Source organism: Sphaerodactylus townsendi, linkage group LG17, assembly GCF_021028975.2.
Source record: "Sphaerodactylus townsendi isolate TG3544 linkage group LG17, MPM_Stown_v2.3, whole genome shotgun sequence".
Taxonomy (NCBI): Eukaryota; Metazoa; Chordata; class Lepidosauria; order Squamata; family Sphaerodactylidae; genus Sphaerodactylus; species Sphaerodactylus townsendi.
Genome location: NC_059441.1, coordinates 17,140,028 through 17,160,894, shown reverse-complemented (window position 1 = coordinate 17,160,894; position 20,867 = coordinate 17,140,028). Strand labels below are relative to the sequence as shown.

Below are 20,867 nucleotides of genomic sequence, written 5' to 3'. Positions count from 1 at the left end.
ATCTTGATCCTCCTTGATCTGAGATTGCAAATGCCTTAACAGTCCAGGTGCTCAGGAGCAAAAACCGCAGAAGGCCATTGCTTTCACCTCACCGTGGCAGGCTCAGGAGGCTGTGAGGTGGGCTTTTTTTTTTTTTTTCTTTATGTATATATATATATATATGCTACAGCCCTGCGAGTAGCAGAGTGCTGGACTAGATGGACTCTGGTCTGATCCAGCAGGCTTATTTTTATGTTCGTATGGTACATGCATATTTTGTGTTTGCAGAACTCAGATGCAGAACAAGTTGTAAGAAGCCGCGCCTGTCCTGAGTCACAAGGAAAAGCTGGATATAAAATAATTCTTTTGTTTGTGTGTTGTTGCGTTTGTAGTTCAGCACTTCTGAGCCCCCTAACAGCCAGTCTGCGGAGACTTACAAAGTGATATATAAACCCTACCAGAATAACATCCAGAGGCCGGTCGCTGTTTCTCCAGATGCCGCGAGAAGAAATGAGGCATTTGAAGACTTGCAGCAGGAATTTCTGGGGACTGGAGAGAGTAAGTAGTGGGGCTTAGTTTGCTGTAAAAGCTGAAGTGAAATTGGTTTCCTAAATTGAGTGTTGATATAAATGGACATGTCAGAAGAGAGCTGAATCTGGTGCAGAGTGTGCAAATGTTGTTCTTGACAACATTCTTGTAACTATTGGTGTGAGAGCTGTATTCAAACAGAATTAACAGAAATGGGGATGTAGGTATTTGCTTAATTCCAGAGATCAACCAGCAAAGTAGCTGATTTCCCAGAAGGCAGCATGCTTTGCTAGTTATGGCACCCTTAACGCTTATTCGAAACCTCATATTTGAGCCAGCGAGGTGTAGTGGTTAAGGGCAGGTGCACTCTAATCCGGAAAACCGGGTTTGATTCCCTGCTGTGCCACTTGACCTGTGGAGGCTTATCTAGTGAACTAGATTAGCTTGTGCACTCCCAACACATGCCAGCTGGGTGACCTTGGGCTAGTCACAGTTCTTCAGAGCTGTCTCAGCCCCACCCACCTCACAGGGTGTTTGTTGTGGGGGGGGGGGGAGGGGAAAGGCATTTGTAAGCCCCTTTGAGTCTCCTCACAGGACAGAAAGGGGGAATATAAATCCAAACTCTTATTATTATTTTGGGATCATTATGACTATGATATTATGTTAAATATTTCTACAGCAGGATGAAACAGAACATTTTTTATTTTCCGAGTAAGATATACAACATGTCAGCATGAAATATGTTGAAGCCTATAATATACAAAGCAGACCTGGTGTTCTTTATAATTAATCCTGCTATACATTTCACTACAGTCATGAAGATCTGAAAAAAAATTAATATTTAACGTTCGGAACTTAGACTTGTTTAGTTTTTGTCCGCCGAGGAAGGCCGTTTGACTGGCATTGCATTTGATCAGGGTTGAAAACTTGAGGGGTTTTTTTTTTGGGGGGGGGGGGGGGGGTCTATTTGTGTCAAACTCCCAGTTCATAGAACGACTCACTTGACGGGGTCAAGGATTCTATTCACGACAGAAGAGTAGCAGCAAAAGACGAGAAGGTTCCAAAACTGTTGATAATATAATGCAGCAATCCCCACCCCCCCACCCCCCATGTGAACCTAAGTAACTGTAAGAGCCCAGCCTGAGAGTCAGATTCAACCACAGAACTTCAAGGGCAGGATTCAGATAAGCACCTGCAAAGCACCTGTAAAGCAAAAGCAAAGCTCCTCCCCACAGCTTCCCCCCGTAGGAATGGCATCCTGGCAATTTGTGTTATATGTGTGTGTGGAAATGTGGCACTAATGTAGGCTGTTCAGGGCCCCATTCATTTCTGTGACTGTCATTTTTAACTGGCAGTACAGTGGAACCTCGGTTTTCATTGCCTTCAGTTTTCATCGGTTTCAGTTTTCATCGATTTTTTCAGTGAACAGTTTGTCTCGGTTTTCATGGATTTGCCTCAGTTTTCATCGATTTGCAGTAAGGTGCAGGGGGTTGTGGAGAAAAATCACCCAGACAAAGCTGTTGCAGGCCGTGTCTGAAGACTTGCAGCAGCCGCATTTCAGACAAATCTTAAAGAGGCGTCAGAAAGAGACCTCTTGGGACAGCTTTCTGGTGCAACATTGATCCACTGGCTCTGAAGCTGGTCCGAGTGTTATTGTTTGTTACTGTTTTCAGCATTAAACACTATGTTTATTCACCAAAAAAAAATATGTGTTTTTGGTATGTTTTTTGGAGTGCCTAGAACGGATTAATTGGATTTACATTGATTCCTATGGAAAAGTTTGCCTTGGTTTTCATCGATTCTTTTCGGACGGATTACAAACGAAAACCGAGGTTCCACTGTATATATATGAACCGGAACTGTCCCTTGAATCCGCAGACGCTCCAGACAATGTGCAGATTCTCCAGCTTCAGGTCCTCAACAAGGCGAGAGAGCGGCAGCTGGAGGAACTTCGCAAACAACTGGAAGAGAGAGCACAGCAGATTAGGTATCTGTCCCATCAGCTTTCCATTGTCAAAGGTAAATCTGTGTTGGAGGGGCTGTGGAGAGTGCTTTTGCTCCACTTGCGTTTTAGGCCCAGTGGAAATAAAGACGAGCATTGTATTGTCAGAGGCTTTCACGGCTGGACTCAACTGGTGGTTGTGGGCGTTCCGGTCTGTGTGGCCGTGGTCTGGTGGATCTTGTTCCTAACGTTTCGCCTGCATCTGTGGCCGGCATCTTGTGTGGCTGCACCTGTGGCTGGCATCTTCAGAGGTGTATCACGGAGAGAAGTCTGTTGTACACTGTGTCCTGGACACAGTGTGTAACAGACTTCCCTCTGTGATACACCTCTGAAGATGCCAGCCACAGATGCAGGCAAAATGTCAGGAACAAGATCTACCAGACCAGGGTCACACAGCCCGGAAAACCTACCACAACCAGCTCTATGCCTACTTTGCCTTTTTTGTATCTTGTTGGGAAATGGGGTTCAAGCTGGCAAAAAGGAAACACATAATAAAGAGATGGAATTGTAGCCTAGGGTAACCATAGGGGTGGTACATAAACACCTAGGCTGTTTCTGCACAGGTGGAATACAGCGACCCAGGGACGCTAAAAACAGCTTCCCTGGGGAGGGGTTCGCACGGCTGCTGCATCGCAACAGTGGCGGCCTCGCAACCCCCAAGTGGCGCGAAGCTGCTGTTTCCGAACCTCACTCCCTGGGCGAGGTATTTCAAAAACAGCGGCTTCCAACTGCTGCTGTGCAAACAGCAGCAGCTGGAAGGCGCCATCCTCCCCTTACCCAAATGCCTTACCTTCCCTCCGACCTTCCAGCGCATTGTCCAGGCCTGGGGACATGCCCCCCCTGCCCTGCGACTCCAGAGCTGTCGCGCAGGGCAGGGGGGCGTGTCCCCTGGCCTGGGCGATGCGCCGGAAGGTCGGCAGGAAGGTAAGGTGTTCAGGCGACGGCGCAGCGCTACACCGTCTTCCCCGCCCCTACCGGGACTGTTCGTGCGAACGGTCCGGGGGGGGTGGTGCATCGGTGTCGTATACACCGATGCACCCCCCGATCGTGGCCATGCGGAAACGGCCCTAGCTTCTTTAAATGAAACCATGTCCTCAAGGCCAATGAAGAGCATCAGAGTGAACTAAAGGAATTTGCTGATATAAAATCAGAGCCTCTGTTCATCATTTTTGAGAATTCTTGGATAGGTAAGGTACCAGGAGACTAGAGATGGGCAATGCAGGTGAAACGTTTGGAAGAATATCTACCAGACCACGGCCACAGAGCCCAGAAAGCCCACAACAACCAAATACATGCATTGTTCCTCATTATGCGGACAGTCTGAACAGAGCATAGTGTTTTTATGTGTCCATGTCCCAGTTGCTTTCACTCAGCTCTCCTGATCTGTAGGGTGACCCCAGCAGCTGGGCGACTTGAGCTCATCTTTTTTGCGAGCATCATCTTTTTAAGCCAGCCTTTATGTTGCAACAGAGCGGGCTGGATTCAGTTAGCGATGTCCTTTCTGAAGCAAAATAGACTCTGTGCTTAGTTTTTCTTGGTCTGCAAAGATACAGACTTGGGAGGTAAATCATGAAAGACCTCATTCGTCCACGGTCTGGTACATGTGGACAGTAAAGTAAAATTCAACTTGCGTCTCCTGTTGGCTCCTTACGTACCCTTTCTTTGAAGAATAGAGAATGGAGTAGAATTAGAGTGGGGCTTGAACAAATCACACTAGTATAGAATGTTCTGTGAATGCAGCCTCTGTTTTCCCCTTAAGGAAGGATTGCTGTTCAATGTATTGTCGAAGGCTTTCACGGCCGGAATCACTGGTGTGTTGTGGGTTTTCTGGGTTGTGTGGCCGTGTTCCAGTAGATGCAGGCAAAACGTCAGGAGAAAATGCTACTGGAACATGGCCACACAACCCAGAAAACCCACAACACACTCGATTGCTGGACATACTGAGTTAGGCTTTGTTTGGGCTGAAAATAAAAATCCAAAGATGCTCTTGCACCAATAGTCTTGCTGCAGACTCTAGTTTAGCACTATTTTATAAAACTGGGAAATAACTACATTCAGGAAGAGGAGTAATGAGTAAATATAAACACATCTTCTTTACTCGATGTTTAACATCTTGGAGGAGAACTCTTGGGCAGTTTTTTTAGTGATTTTAAACATCTTCAGTCACATTAAACGGTGTGCTAATCTGGTGCAGGATTTGAATTCTGATTTTATGTTCTTTAATTTGGTTTAAGAAAATGTGAATCTTTCCTTGCTCCCTGTAAGCCATTGAATATGTGAGCATTTTATCGACCGCTTGCTGATTTGCATCTGTTAAGTGGCATTTATGTAGTTAAAATCCAGAAGCACACCAACAGAATTGGAAACTGTCTTCTGTCTTTCATATTGATACTGTAGCCTTTCCCTTTGCATCACAACACTTTTTATATCTTAAATATTTCTTTTGTTTTTAAAGACGAAAAGGATGGCATGTGCCTTAGTCTCCAGGAAAGTCAACAACTTCATCAAAACAGCAAAGAAAAGGAAGTCCAGCTTGAAGCCCAAATAAAAGCTCTTGAAGCACAGATCCAAACTCTAGCTGCCAATGAGGAGAAGGTACCGTCACTATATTTTAAACTTGTGCTAGAAATCCTTTCAATAGTCACTGTGTGAGATAGCTTGCAGGCTGCCTTCAAATCACCTGTGAAGGTCACTGGAGAACATATACCAGTGATGGCGAACCTTTTCGAGACCGAATGCCCAAACTGCAACCCAAAACCCACTTATTTATCGCAAAGTGCCAACACGGCAATTTAACCTGAATACTGAGGTTTTAGTTTAGAAAAAACGGTTGGCTCAGAGTCATGCATTACTCAGGAGTAAGCTTGGTGGTAGTCAGTGGCTCTGCTTAGAAGCAATCGTGCAACTCTTCCAACGGGTGAATCACGACCCCAGGAGGGTTTACTCAGAAGCAAGCCCCATTGCCAGCAACCGAGCTTACTCCCAGGTAAAGGATCGCGCTTTAGTTCTTCGCATGAAAATCAGTGGGGTTTAACAGTGCTTAACAGGGTTACCTACACTGCTGCCCCAAAACTAGGTCTTAGGTTTAATGCTAACAATCGAGCCCAGCGGCCCAGGCCAGTCTAGATATGGGGGGGGGGGGGCACTATGTTTGTGCGTGCCCGCAGAGAGGGCTCTGAGTGCCACCTCTGACACCCATGCCATAGGTTCGCCACCACTGACATATACGGTCTGTGGTAGAGTCCCAAGTAGAGTTGTGTGCATGAAAAGCCCGCCAGCCGCAAGGAATTTTTCCACAAGGAATTTTTCAATGACTATTGAAAAAAAACACAAGGCAGTGTAAGAAGACTTAAAATGCCACAAAGCCTCCCCGCCACCAGGGAGCCCCCAAGGGGCTGAATAGCATTATGCCACCTTTGTGGTGGTGTAAGTCTGCAGCCCCTGCCACTGAGGCAGCTGGGCCATGGGCTGGGGAGGAGCCAAGTAATCTCAGCTCCTCCCCCAGACTGCCCCCGCTGCGCCAGTGGCAGGGATGCTGACACGGTGTCCTGTGCCATATCTCACGGCTGGGAAGGGCCATGGCAGCCACCCACCAGGGACATGGGTGCGAAAGAGGCCTCACTAACTGTGTAGCATGGCTTTACATTCTTGCCTTCCTTTTTTTCTGGCACTTACCACTCGGCCTCATCAAGACCGCATCACCCCATATTTCCCTGTACGGCCGCTTCGATCAGTTGAGGCCAACCTACTGGTGGTTCCTGGCCCTTCGATGATGCGGCTGGCCTCCACGCGGGCCAGGGCCTTTACGGCTCTGGCCCCGGTCTCGATGGACGCAGCTCTCCCTCCCAGCTGTATCTGGGCCCTCTTGAGTTGCTTGGTGAGTTCACGCAGGGCCTGCTAAAACGGAAGGAGCTGTTCCACCGGGCTTTTGGAGGAACCGGCTGCTGATGGTGCCCCCCCCTTTTGACCCCTTACATCTGGGCCGTTTGTCACCTAATGGGACTCGCCATCCCTCCCTCTTGGGGAGAGGACTTTGAAAATGGAGCTGCTGGACGCCACTTATATTTATACTTGTATTTATTATATCTATTATACTCAGCTCTTATTGCTTTTATCGCTGCTTTTAAAGGTTTTTAGCCATCTTATGATTGTACTATGTTTACATGTTGTACACCGCCCGGAGCCCCTCGGGGATAGGGCAGTATAAAAGTCTAAAGAATGAATGAATAAATCAATCAGTCAATCAATCAATCAATCCCTGGGTGCCTGGGAGAAAGAATTTGGACGTGGAGCTTGGCAGAATTGCATTGCAGGGCGACCCACACCCTTCACATTCTGGGGCAGGAGTCTGCAACCTGTGGCTCTCCAGATGTTCATGGACTACAAATCCCATCAGCCCCTGCCGGCATGGCCAGAATTGTAGTCCATGAACATCTGGAGAGCCGCAGGTTGCAGACCCCTGGTCTGGGGAAATCACCTCCTTCGCCCACTGTCTGTTATGGAAATAATGCAAAGGGAAATAATGTTTTTCCCCCCTTTCCTCTGGCACCAGATCAGAACATCTCCATCGTACTGTTGCTAACTGCACGCGTTAAGCGAATGTGTTATAATTGGGCATCCTTCTTTTTCCAAAAAATCTTTTGGTAGCTCATCAAACAAGCCAAGGTAGCAGAGACTGCCATGGAAAGCGCGCAGCAGCATCTCCTGGAACTCCGGCGCTCCGATGCTCTTCAGCGCGCCAGAGAACAGCATGAGGGGATTGTCGCTGCCCTGAAGCAGAAGTACGAAGAGCAGGTCTTGTCGTTGCAGGGGAAACTGGATGCCAGGGCCACAGAGCTGCAAGAGCAGGTCAGGCTGGGGCTTATAATATGGAGACGGTTAAGGGAGGCCTGTCCACTTGCAAAGTTGGCATGTCCGTTTCATTGTTGTAGTAGCTCCTTGATTTTGTTGCTTTCACTCACTTTGTAGTCATAGAATCATAGCGTTGGAAGAGATCCCCAGGGCCATCAAGTCCAATCCCCCTGCCATGCAGGAACACACAATCAAAACACTGCTGACAGATGGCCATCCAGCCTCTGTTTAAAAACCTCCGAAGGAGGAGACTCCACCACACTCCAAGGTAGTGCACTCCACTGTCAAACAGTCCTTACTGTCAGGAAGTTTTTCCTGATGTTTAGGTGGAATCTCTTTTCCTTCACCTTGATCCCATTACTCCTGGTCCTAGTATCTGGGGCCACAGAAAACAAGCTTGCTCCCTCACCAACATGACATCCCTTCCAATATCCAATAACATGGCTATCATGTCCCCTCTTGACCTCTCTTCACCAAACGAAACATCCCCAGCTCCCTAAGTCTCTCCACGTAGGGCATGGATTCCAGACCTTTTACCATTTTGGTTGCCCTCCTCTGGACCTGTTCCAGTTGATTAGAAATGCTTAACAAACATCAGATCTGGTGAGAGAGTAGGTTGATGATCATGTAAAACTATAGATTTTTTTTTGTCTCAAAGGCCATGTGGGGAAAAAGTGTGGACAAACATAAAATGAGAGTCAGTTCCTCAAACAAAATGGGCGTGCCCTGTACCTGTATTGTTACTGTCGGTGATCTGTCTTTAAAAAGGGCAAAATTTTGTTTTGTGCCCCTGTGTTGACTTTGGCTTGGGTTTATGTTTTGCGGTAAACCTCTTGTGTGGCTACTTCCCCAAGATGACCTTGCAATTGTATGTCAGATCCTAAAACTTTGCTTAAAGAAACAAGCACTGTTTAGTCGAAGGCTTTCACGGCCGGAATCACTGGGGTGCTGTGTGGTTTCTGGGCTGTATGGCCGTGTTCTGGCAGCATTTTCTCCTGACGTTTCGCCTGCATCTGCGGCTGGCATCTTATATATGTAGAAAAATGTGATTCTTTGCTGTTTCATATAGTTACCAAGGCTGTCTGTACACTGACAGAGATGTAAGAGCTGTGATATCTTTTATCAGACAGAACTCTGCTGTCATCTAAGAGCACACCTGAAACAGCTTGAAAGAAACCTAGAAGAAAGCAAGTTAGAAAAAAATGCAATAATCAACCAGCTCTCAAGAAGCCTAGAAGAAAGCCAAAACCAGTGTGCAAACCTACTGCAAACAGGTTTGACGTCTTCTCTTTTTTCTTTTCTTTTTTTTTTGTGGGGGGGAGGGGGGGCGTCTCTTTGCTTGAGAAAGTCCTTTGCACTGCAGCCGTAAGCAGAATTGCCTCCTAAGTCCATTAGCGGATTTCTCTCGTGCTACTCTGGTTAGGATTGCTTTGGAAGGACCCTTTTATTTTTTTCCCCTCAGAATAAGGAACATTTTGCTCTAAGTATCATAATGGCACCTCTAAGAAACATGCGTGAAGAACTTCACTGTATTTAGCAGCAGTGTTTTAAAACCCTCCCTTAAAAATGTTTTTTTTAAGTTCTCCATGCTGACCGAATTCCAAACCTAGCTGAGTTAGTTATTCTGCCATTTGTGCAGAAATTAATCCTTTGTGGAAACCAAAGCCTGCACAATTACCGTTGAAAATTGTCTGAATGTACTTTTTAGCTGGAACAGAAAAATTCTTCATATGTTCAGATCTACTGGCATTAATCTTGACTACTTGGTTCAGACCAATTCAGCCTATTGAGGACAGTAACTCAAAGATTTTGTGACCTTGAAATAGCAACACTATTTCCTCAACTGAAAATTTGTGTCATCCCCCCCCCCCCCCCTTTTAGGTATTCAGTTCAACCACAACACCAATTTATCCTATTATCAGCTCTTGAACTACCTTCCCACAAATGTGCCTTTGTGATGGCCAGATTGAGTTCTTTCCCATATTCTGTTCTTTCTGGAAGATTTCTTCATGTTTTGTATTCCAAATGACTCTGCGTATGTGGGGGAAATATGCCAAATTCTATCTCCCACAGGCTGTTGGGCTGCCAGCTTCATTTGGATCTGCGAGAGAAATTAATCACCCTGCTGATACAAGTTAAAACAACCCAAAATAAAAAGAAGCAACATAAGAACTTAAGAAAGAGCCTGCTGGATCAGATCAGAGTCCATCTAGTCCAGCACTCTGCTACTCACAGTGGCCCACCAGATGCCTTTGGGAGCTCACCTGCAGGAGGTGAAAGCAATGGCCTGCTGCTGCTGCTGCTCCTGAGCACCTGGTCTTCTAAGGCATTTGCAATCTCAGATCAAGGAGGATCAAAATTGGTAGCCTGAGATCGACTTCTTTTCCATCAATCTGTCCAAGCCCTTTTTAAAGCTATCCAGGTTAGCAGCCATCACCACCTCCTGTGGCGGCATATTCCAAACACCAATCATACGTTGTGTGAAGAAATGTTTCCTTTTATTAGTCCTAATCCCCTCCCCCCCAGTATTTTCAATGCATGCCCCCTGGTTCTAGTATTGTGAGAAAGAGAGAAACATTTCTCTCTGTTAACATTTTCTACCCCATGCATCATTTTATAAACTTCAATCATATCCCCCCTCAGACGTCTCCTCTCCAAACTAAAGAGTCCCAAACGCTGCAGCCTCTCCTCATAAGGAAGGTGCTCCAGTCCCTCAATCATCCTCGTTGCCCTTCTCTGCTTTTCCATCTCTTCGATATCCTTTTTGAACTTTTCTTCAGAAAAGACCTTTTCCTACTCTTTATCAGATAAGGACCCAGTTTTTCCCCGCTCTGCTCAATTTCCTTCATTGGTACCAAAAACCAAGGATTGTCTAAAAACTGGAACTAAACGGCTAAGCTGTTACAGCTATTAATCCCTCTTTTTATCCCTTGCTGATTTTACTGTTCAATGAATTTTAATTTATTTTTGTACTCCAATAGTGGTTTATGAATTCTAAATTATTTCTGAATCTAACTGGGGTTTGCTGGTGGCTAAAACAGATCAGCCGTGGCAGGTTGTTCTCGTTGCTGTGCCCATCTACAGAGGGCATGATATGTGGTCTCTGCTGGTGTGCTCAACAGACTCGGGGCCCTTCCGCACCTGCAGAATAATGCCCTTTCAGTCCACTTTCACAGTTGTTTGCAAGTGGATTTTGCTGTTCCGCACCGTAAAATCCAGCTGCAAAGTACATCAAAAGTGCATCGAAAGTGTATCATTCTGCATGTGCGGACGGGGCCTGAGTCAGGATTGCATACAAATTCTGAGCATCTTGGGAGCTTCGGGAACAAGTGCGTGGATTCCTTTGCAAGTCAGCTCGGCACAACTACCAGTGTGAAATGTTCTTGGAAATTGTTCATCTAAATTATTCCAGCTAACTTATATATTGTATTGTCGAAGGCTTTCACGGCCGGAATCACTAGGGTGCCGTGTGGTATCCAGGCTGTATGGCCGTGTTCTAGCAGCATTCTCTCCTGACGCTTCGCCTGCATCTGTGGCTGGCATCTTCAGAGGATCTGATAGTAGAAAAGCAAGTGGAGTATATATACCTGTGACTAACAATGAAGATAGCAATGAAAATAGGTGACCTTGCTCACCTATTGACCTTGCTGTCTTCATTGTTAGTCACAGATATATACTCCACTTGCTGGCATCTTCAGAGGATCTGATAGTAGAAAAGCAAGTGGAGTATATATACCTGTGACTAACAATGAAGATAGCAATGAAAATAGGTGACCTTGCTCACCTATTGACCTTGCTGTCTTCATTGTTAGTCACAGATATATACTCCACTTGCTTTCCTACTATCAGATCCTCTGATGAGGCCAGCCACAGATGCAGGCGAAACGTCAGGAGAGAATGCTGCTAGGACACGGCCACACAGCCCGGAAACCACACAGCACCCCAACTTACATATTATAGCAATGATTTCAGGCTGGATTTTCGCTTGAGGCAGCGACCTGAAACAGCAGATGGACCAGAATTTGGTGCCTGTCAGTGGAGAGAAGCCTCTTGAAGGAGGATGGGTGGACTGTTATGCAAGAGGGAAGCTTTTAACTTAATTGTGCATAATAGAGTAAATAAGTGTTGATGCGAGTGTGAAAGGCGATTCCGAAGTGGCGCACACAGCCTGCCAATACTGGACTGGAACATGTTCCAGCTGACTGTGCACACACTGTGAAGTTCTTGTAAGTGATATTAAAGAGGCAACCGCGTGCATTTTCAAACACCTTAAAAAAAGATCTTTGCAACAAGCCAGCCTTATTCGTCCTGCCATCCTGGCCTGGTTTTGCAGTTTCCTTTCCCTTCTGGCAAGCTGAAGAAAAGCAAACATTTGGTATGTCTTGCTTGGAATTAGTTTACTTTGCCCCCCCCCCCCCCCCCGCCCCTTTGAAAATGAGAGTCAATAAAGCCACCACAGTCTCAAGCGTAAAATAACCTTCCATTTAATATGCACTCAAAATGTCTGCATCCTCTACTGTTTTAAGTGGTTCTGCTCTGTTCCAGGCATCTCCGTAAAAGAGAAATCTACCGTTACTACTTTGTGGTCAGTGAGCATCGCACTGATCGGACCTTTGCACCTGTGCAGACTTAGAATTTGGAAACGTCTAGAGCAGAGGTCTTCAAACTATGGCCCTCCAGATGTTCGTGGACTGCAATTCCCATCAGCCCCTGCCAGCATGGCCAAGTGGCAGGGCTGATGGGAATTGTAGTTCATGAACATCTGGGGGGGGGGCATAGTTTGAAGAACCCTGGTCTAGAGCTGCAAAATAGGCACAAAACGCCCCTCCCCAAAAAATGTGATGGTGAACCGTGTGTGGTTTTTTAGGGGGTGGGGTGGGGGTGGAGTTCCCCCTTGCTCACTTCCTTTTCATCTGCTTGAACTTGCCACTCCTTCCTCTAGAGCAAGGGTCTCCAAGTTATGGTCCTCTAGATGTTCAGTGACTACAATTCCCTGTTGGTCAGGCTGGCAGGGGCAGATGGAAATTATAGTCCACCTGGAGGGCCATAGCTTTGAGACCCTTGCTCTAGAGCATAGGTGTCAAACTCAGGTCCTCCGGGTGTTCATGGACTACGATTCCCATCAGCCCAATGCCAGCAGGGCCAATTGGCCATGCTAGCAGGGGCTGCTGGGAATGGTAGTCTATGAACATCTGCAGGGCCTGAGTTTGACACCTATGCTCTCTAGAGCATGCATGGGTTGTCACTGTGTTCCTTAAGGGAGGGGCTCTTTGCACCTGTTTCATGGCTCTAGCAAGAGCTCTATGCAGGCACAAAGCCCATCAGAGTGACTGCTCAGGCAGCTGCTTAAAAACCAGTGATTACAGGTAAGCAACCTGGTTTTCTGCTGCCCTGGTGAGGTGCTTAGTCAAGGTGGCTGGGACTCAGCGGAGGCCTGCTTTTTATTCGTAACGCTGCCTGTATCTTCACGCTGAACTCTGGTTCTTTCTTTCCAGGTTTGGTGCAAGAGACAAATCAGCTGCGGCTGCAGCTTCAGCAAGCCCAGTCAGCTCAGCTGATTTGCAGTGAAATGAACAAGGCTCTGCAGGTAGGTTTATTTTCCTGGTACATAATTTAACATTTGCCCTCCTGTCAATGCCGGGGTGATCCATTTTCTTCTCCGAAGTTGAGATTACGAGACTCTGAATCCACAGGGCAGATGCCTGTAACAAATGGACGTTGTCCTCAGACCAGGAGCTGGTCCTTTAAACTTGGGCTTCATTCTCCAGGGTATCCTCTGGGGCCTCTTTTATTTCTGCAGACCTTTGATTCTGTCCCTGTTCTTCTGAGCTCTGCTAACATGGATATGCAAACCTGGGATTGGTCCGATACATTAATGATTTCCGGGGGCTAAATTTTGAGTGGTTGGGGCTGTGCCTGTATGGTTTGGGGTCCTGTTGTGCTTGTATGTAATTTTTTATATTTTAATGCAACCTGCATTGTATGTTGCCAAAGCAGAGAAGAAGAAGAGGATGGCCGTGTGGCATGGGTTCTGTGGAAACAGTATCTCATATGCTGTTGGATTGTCCTTTTTATGAGATAGGTAGGAAGAAGCACATAATCCTCTTCCTGCATGGAAGTGAAGGCATTACAGATAAACAGAAGGTTATATATCTTTTAAACAGCTACAACTACGAGCTGTTGGAAGCGGTGGCTAAATGTTTAAATGGTGTTATTTTAACTTGTCAGAAGTTGTAAAGGCTGTTATTATCTTGCAATGTTAATGTTAAACTATTTATATGCCATTAAAGGTGTTTGAAATCGAAATCGAAGAAGAAGAGTTGGATTTATATCCCCCCCTTTTCTCCCATAGGAGACTCAAAGGGGCTTACAAACTCCTTACCCTTCGCCGCTCACAACAAACACCCTGTGGGGTAGGTGGGGCTGAGAGCTCCGAAGAGCTGTGACTAGCCCAAGGTCACCCAGCTGGCATGTGTTAGAGTATACAGGCTAATCTGAACCCCCCAGATAAGCCTCCACAGCTCAAGCGGCAGAGCGGGGAATCAAACCCGGTTCCTGCAGGTTAGAGTATACCTGCTCTTAACCACTACGCCACTGCTACTCCTTGTTTTTAAACTTGATTTTTCCTGCCTGTTTTTGATATTATGTATTCTGTGTTTACAATTTCTCTCCAGGAAGAACTGAAGGACCTAAAAGAAGAAATAGTTTTGTACGAATCCGCTGCAAAACATGGCGTATATCTCAGTGACCCAGGAGGAAAATTAAACGTAGACATGACTGACTCTTATGTGGATTTGGGTATTAAGAAGGTCAATAACAAAACCAGACTTCACAGGTGATTTTTTTTTGGTGAAATTTAGAAAAATAAAAGACATGTGCTCTAGAGCATACCATTTCCTCGTTACCATACTGGCTGCAGCAGAATCATTAGTGTCCCCGTCAGGAAGTTAAAACAGTTTCTGGTGTTCAAAAGCTGGAAAGTTCTCCCCAGTATTTACAGACCATTGACGCAACTGAACTGTTCTGTCTTTCTGTTTTGGTCATGCTCGGTAGCAATGCACAGAATAAAGAAACGGAGAAAGAACTCTGTAAAGATGAGCTCATCTTGGAGCTGAAGGCAGAAATGGAACGTTTACTGAATGGGAACAAAACAAAGAGGGACCGGGTTTCTCAACTGCAGAATAATCTCAAAGAGTGCCAGAAGACCATAGAAGAGCTGAAGCAGCTGGTCAAAACAAACGGCCAAGAGGTGTGTTGTTTTGTTAGCATTGTGCGTTTTTTGGAAAAAAATTGATAGGATTTCAGTTTTAATACAACACAGGGGAGAAAATACTCCCCCCTTCTTCCTCAGATTCTTGGACTGCACATGAGCCACATTGTTGTGCTCAGTAATTATGTTGAGCTCAGTAATTTCAACTTCTATTGGAAAACAGCTTTTGGAGTAAGCAAGCCAAAATATTTGCCTTGATACTTTAAAAAAAGTTTGCATGGAAGGAATGTCCAGTTCTGTTTCAGGGGCAATTTATTTGCCACTTGATAATTTCCTTGCTTGGGAAGTCACGTGGCAGGACCTGGTTATTGCTGCAAGCTGAGAGCTGCCGTTTTGAGCTCCATTTTGATCTCTGTCTTCCTAGTCTAGAGAGCCAACACGGTATAGCTGTTAAGAACAGGTGGACCCTAATCTGGAGAACCGAGTTTGGTTCCCTGCTCTTCCACATGAGCAGCAGAGTCTTATCCGGTGAACCAGATTTGTTTCCACACTCCTGCATGCCTGCTGGGTGAACTTGGGCTAGTCACAGTTGTCTCTGAACTCTCTCAGCCCCACCTTCCTCCCAAGGTGTCTGTTGTGGGGAGAGGAAGGGAAAGGAGTTTGTAAGCTCCTTTGAGTCTCCTTACAGAAGAAGAAGAGAAGAGTTTGGATTTATATCCCCCCCTTTATCTCCTGTAGGAAACTCAAAGGGGCTTACAATCTCCTTTCCCTTCCCCCTCACAACAAACACCCTGTGAGATGGGTGGGGCTGAGAGAGCTCCGAAAAGCTGTGGCTAGCCCAAGGTCACCCAGCTGGCATGTGTTGGAGTGCACAGGCTAATCTGAATTCCCCAGATAAGTCCCCACAGCTCAAGCGGCAGAGCGGGGAATCAAACCCGGTTCCTCCAGATTAGAATGCACCTGCTCTTAACCACTACGCCACTGCTGCTCCAAACTCTCCCCCTCCTTCTCTGTAGGCTTCCTGGGTCGGGACTGGGTCATCTTGATGACCAGTGCAGCAAAGACTTGTTTTGTAGTATTAATGATTTTCTGGGCCCTCTTTTTGGTGCGTTTTTGACAGACAAAAGGAAGAAATATAGAAAGTCCATCGAATGTCTTGCAGTCTCATATACGTGCTAATGAGAATAATCTTGAAGAAGAAATTGTGAGGCTCCAAAAGGAAATCCAAGTTTCACAGCAAGAGATGGAGGTGGGCATTAAATGTGTTCTCGTTTTCATTGTCTTGAGTTGAAGGACACCACAAAGATTCAGCTGAAAGTAGCATCCCTGCGCCCCCTCGTCTTTAACATACAGTGGAACCTCGGTTTTCATTGGTCATCCGTCCGAAAAGAATCGATGAGAACCGAAACCGATGAAAACCGAGGCAAACTTTTCCATAGGAGTCAATGTAAATCCAATTGATCCGTTCTAGGCACTCCAAAAAACATACCAAAACCACATTTTTTTGTGAACAAACACAGTGTTTAATATTGAAAACAGTAACGAACAATAACACTCGGACCAGCTTCAAAGCCAGTGGACCAATGTCGCACCAGAAAGCTGTCCAAAGAGGTCTGTTTCTGATGCCTCTTTAAGATTGGTCTGAAATGGGGCAAGACATTGTCATTAAAGAAGTTGCAGACACGGCCTGCAACAGCTTTGTCCGGGTGATTTTTCTCCACAAACCCCTGCACTTTACTGCAAATCGATGAAAACGAGGCAAATAGATAAAAACGGAGACAAATTTTTCACTGAAAAAATCAATGAAAACCGAAACCGATGAAAACCGAAGGCAATGAAAACTGTACAGGAAAACATAATGCTATGATGTCACTTGAATTGTGTTTTTTTACCATCAGTATAATTGACTGCCATTAATGTAGGTGAAGATAGCATTCTACATGTCAATAGGGAAGAGGAAGAAGAAACTGGATCGAGGGCAGAGGTGGGATCCAACCAGTTCTCACCGCTTCTCTAGAAGTGGTTACTAATGTTTTTCTGAGTGCCAAGAAGGGGTTACTAAAGCGACCTCCCTGCCCAATAGGGACTGGAGGTGCGTATGTGCGGCGGCGCCACTGTTTGAATCCCACCACCATCGGAACCTATTATTAAACTGTTTGGATCCCACCACTGATCGAGGGTGTCATTTTTTGGATGCTGTGAGAGTGCAGGGGATGAGATGATAATTGTGAACACGCTATTTTTAATACCAGATGTCGCTTTTTTAAAAAACAACCGCTGTCTTTGACTTCTGTTTGAACAGAGCCGGCGTGCACGCATCCAAGAACTCGAAGAAAACGAGGAGAAACTGAAAAAAGTCAACCAGGAACTTTGTAGTCAAATGAGGCAGATGGTTCAGGACTTTGATCGGGACAAACAAGTAATTGACAGGTGAGCTGTCCCGGGGCAGGAGAGTAAAGTGAACGTGCCCTTTGTAAAGACTACTAGCCACTTTCTCCCGAGTGAGACGGAGGCGGATAACTAGTTGCACTTGATTTGGGATAAGCTTTCTGTTCGTAGTTTCAGACTCATTAATTAATTAGATTTTAAACCCCCCCCCCCCCCATCCCTGAAGGGCTCTGGGCAGCAACATTACACAACAGCATTACACACAACAGGCCAAGGACAACATTATACACAATAAATAAGTTAAGTTAAATTAAAAGCAATTTACAGAGTCTATAAAACCATAAAAACATAGCAGCAGACGTATTGTGTGGCGCCCGATCCCAAGGCCGGGAGGGGACAGTAATGCTAATTTGATGTTATATCGGGCGTGCCAATGATGGAGTAGCACGCAACACAGGGGCATCCTGGAGGGGGAATCCGCGGCCGGCCTCACTAACCCTAACCCTATCGAATGATTCGGTATCCCATCTATTAAATGGGTACGTTGCCATTGGCACAGAAATAGATTTTGTTTTAAAACTGTCTCCCCGCTGTAGGTACGAGAGAACCTATCGGCAGCATTATGAAGACGTAAAGAAGAAGTATTGTGAAGAGCTCACGCAAGCGCATTCTGTAGAGAAAGAAGAACTCACCCGGGCTTATGACGAGAACATTGCGCAGTTAAAGTGAGCTTGTTTTTGCCCTATTAAGTAAGATTGTTCTCAAGTCTCATTAGAGCTTTTTATGGCTTTTAGAAAAGCATCTGCTTACATGTCCCCTCTTGTCACCGCAGGGCTGAAATTGACGAGCTGAACAAAGAGATACTGACGGTCAAGGAATGTTACATCTCAGTCTGCAGAGAGAAAGATGATCAGGAGGCTACCCTGAAGGGAACGTTTGAACAAGAGCAACAGCTGAAGGAAGAGAGTGTGAGTGCCAGCAGAAAAAATTCTGAAAAACAAATTTTTAAAAAGCTGTACTAGAGAAGAAGAGTTTGGATTTATATCCCCCCTTTCTCTCCTGTAAGGAGACTGAAGGTGGCTGACAAGCTCCTTTCCCTTCCTCTCCCCACAACAAACACCTTGTGAGGTAGGTGGGGCTGAGACTGTTCCAAAGAACTTATTAACCCAGGGTCCCCCAGCAGGCATGTAGGAGTGCTGAAGCACACCTGGTTTACCAGATGAGCCTCCGCCACTCAGGTGGAATCAAACCCAGTTCTCCAGATTAGAGTGCACCTGCTGCACTACCAAGATGACCCAAACATGTTACCTTATTTTTATATATTTGCTAACAACCACAGTGTGTAGTAGTGGTTAAGAGAAATGGACCCTAATATAGATAACCAGCTTTGATTTCCCACTCTTCCACATGAAGTGGTGGATTCTTATCTGTAGAATTGGGTTTATTTCCCCTGCTCCTCTACATGAAGCCTGCTGGCTGACTTGTCACAGTTCTGTCAGATCTCTCTCAGCCTCACCTGCCTCACAAAGGCGTTGGTTGTGGAGAGAGAGGAAGGCAAAGGAGCTCGTCAGCAGCTTTCAAACTCCTTAAGGTTGAGAAAAGTGGAGTGTAAATAGAAACTCTTTTTCCTCTTTTCTGCCTGATATCTTGGGAAGCTGCTGCAATCTTAATTAGCAACAGTGATCTTGACGGACTAGCGATCTGATTCGTTATAAATCCAAACTCCTCCTCTTATTATTTAGATCAGGGGTCTGTAACCTGTGGCTCTCCAGATGTTCATGGACTACAATTCCCATCAGCCCCTGCCAGCATGGCCAATTGGGAATTGTAGTCCACGAACATCTGGAGAGCCACAGGTTGCAGACCCCTGATTTAGATGATGGCAACAGGACGCCGAGGTACTATTTTTAATCAGACCAGTTTAAAAAAACCTTAACCTGCAGTGCCTCGTTCTGTGTCGAAGAATTGAACGCCAGTCCAGAGGAAGAGGCCTAAGGGCTTCTTGTGGTCCAAGTGTGTTATTTAGCTGTCCTGTTAAAAAATTGTTTTTGCCTAGATCAAGAAACAACTGCTGGAGGAAAAAGAAAAATCCTTGAACGTCTTGAAGTCTGAGCTAGAAGAAGCGCACAAGAATTCCCTCCTGGCGGCCAAGGCCCAGTGGCAGGAAGAGAAAGAAACTGACGTCAAGCGACGTGTTGAGAATGAAGTAGAAAGAGCCAAAGCAAGTTGGGAAACAGAACGGAAAGAGGTCCGCTGGGGGTGATGCCGGCGCAAGTGTCCCAAAGCTTTTTGAACCCGCGGGCACTTTGGGTATTCCAACACAGGGTGGTGGGCTTTTCATCACTTTAGCAAGTTAAATTGTCATTTCCACCCCCACCCCCCTTCCTTTTTAAAGTAAGCATCACAGTTTCGAAGGGCCTTATTTCCGTGCACAGTTGCAGTGTTAAACTGAGAACTATTCGTGCTGTAGCACCTATAGGTTTGCTTCATGTTGGTGGTTGTGGTTTTTTTTGACTTCGTAGCCATGGTCTGTTGGTTTTGGCTCCTGGTGGTTCCCCTTGTCGATGACTGGTGTCTTCAGAGGCATGTCATGTTGAGATGCGTTCCTCTCCATGACTGAAGATGCCATCCACCGATGAGGGTGAAACATTGGGAGCTGGGGCTACCGGGCCACGGCCACACGGTCAAAAAACCCACAACAGCCAGTTGATTCCTGCCGTGAACAGTACATATATTCATATTTATCAAAGCAGTCCCAATGTAGTCCCACACAGGTGCAGGCCCACCATAGGAGATATTTCTACAGCTCATCAGAAAGTCCAAAATGTCATACAACTCCCAACATTAATTAATGTATTGATTTTAAATGGTTTTATATTGTATTGGGTTTTATCTGGTTGTAAACTGCCCAGAGCCCTTCGGGGTGGGCGGTATAACAAGTTTAAGAAAGAAAGAAAGAAAGAAAGAAAGAAAGAAAGAAAGAAAGAAAGAAAGAAAGAAAGAAAGAAAGAAAGAAAGAAAGAAAGAAAGAAAGAAAGAAAGAAAGAAAGAAAGAAAGAAAGAAAGAAAGAAAGAAAGAAAGAAAGAAAGAAAGAAAGAAACCCAAACTTAGATTTTACTTAATTGCTTTAGGACAGGGGTCTGCAACCTGCGGCTCTCCAGATGTTCATGGACTACAATTCCCATCAGCCCCTGCCAGCATGGCCAATTGAACATCTGGAGAGCTGCAGGTTGCAGACCCCTGCTTTAGGAGATGAATCATTCATAATGTAGCTTTACTCCTGGCTAATTTGAGGCTGTGAACCTGTGAACCTGGATAGGTTGCAGACCCCTGCTTTAGGAGATGAATCATTCATAATGTAGCTTTAATTCCAGCTAATTTGAGGCTGTGAACTGTGAACCTGGATAGTCTAGGCCAGTGGTGGTGAACCTACGGCACTCCAGATATTCATGGACTATAATTCCCATCAGCCCCAATTGGCCATGCTTGCAGGGGCTGGTGGGAATTGTAGTCCATGAACATCTGGAGTGCCATAGGTTCACCACCACGGGTCTAGGCTACCTGATCTCATTGGATCTTGGACACTTAGCTGGGCCGGCCCACCTCTGAAGTCTCTTGCCTTGAAAACCCTACGGGATTGCTGGAAATCAGCTGTGACTTGATGGCTAAATGAATAAATAAATATTTTGGAAGTTTATGGGTTGACTCTTGTAGATCTGTCGGGCTACCTCCTTTCTTCTGGCCAAAGGATCTGGGGTGTGTGGAAGAAGGATGAGAAAAATATATTTTATTCTTGACCCAAGAGGCTTTCCCATTGACAGAAGAGCCCCCACTGTCGGGACGGAGAAAAACGCTTCTTCTAGTGTAACATACGTGCAAGATGTACCTCTGCTTGCGCACGTTTCTCA

At 45.8% G+C, this 20,867-nt stretch overlaps 1 protein-coding gene across 6 annotated transcripts in view; it reads left to right on the top strand.

Annotated features, from left to right (window-relative positions):
- CEP152 (centrosomal protein 152) overlaps positions 1-20,867 on the top strand; it is a 43,202-nt gene that overhangs the window by 3,800 nt on the left and 18,535 nt on the right. For 4 of the 6 annotated variants that reach the window (XM_048481802.1, XM_048481798.1, XM_048481799.1 and 1 more), the window contains exons 4-16: positions 372-537; positions 2,386-2,526; positions 4,965-5,104; positions 7,157-7,357; positions 8,487-8,634; positions 12,856-12,947; positions 14,035-14,195; positions 14,414-14,609; positions 15,691-15,819; positions 16,873-17,000; positions 17,555-17,683; positions 17,791-17,926; positions 19,015-19,206. In XM_048481802.1, coding sequence (XP_048337759.1) covers positions 372-537; positions 2,386-2,526; positions 4,965-5,104; positions 7,157-7,357; positions 8,487-8,634; positions 12,856-12,947; positions 14,035-14,195; positions 14,414-14,609; positions 15,691-15,819; positions 16,873-17,000; positions 17,555-17,683; positions 17,791-17,926; positions 19,015-19,206 — 1,959 coding nt within the window. The remainder of the gene's footprint in view (positions 1-371; positions 538-2,385; positions 2,527-4,964; positions 5,105-7,156; positions 7,358-8,486; positions 8,635-12,855; positions 12,948-14,034; positions 14,196-14,413; positions 14,610-15,690; positions 15,820-16,872; positions 17,001-17,554; positions 17,684-17,790; positions 17,927-19,014; positions 19,207-20,867) is intronic. The other 2 variants (XM_048481801.1, XM_048481800.1) reach the window with 2 other exon arrangements.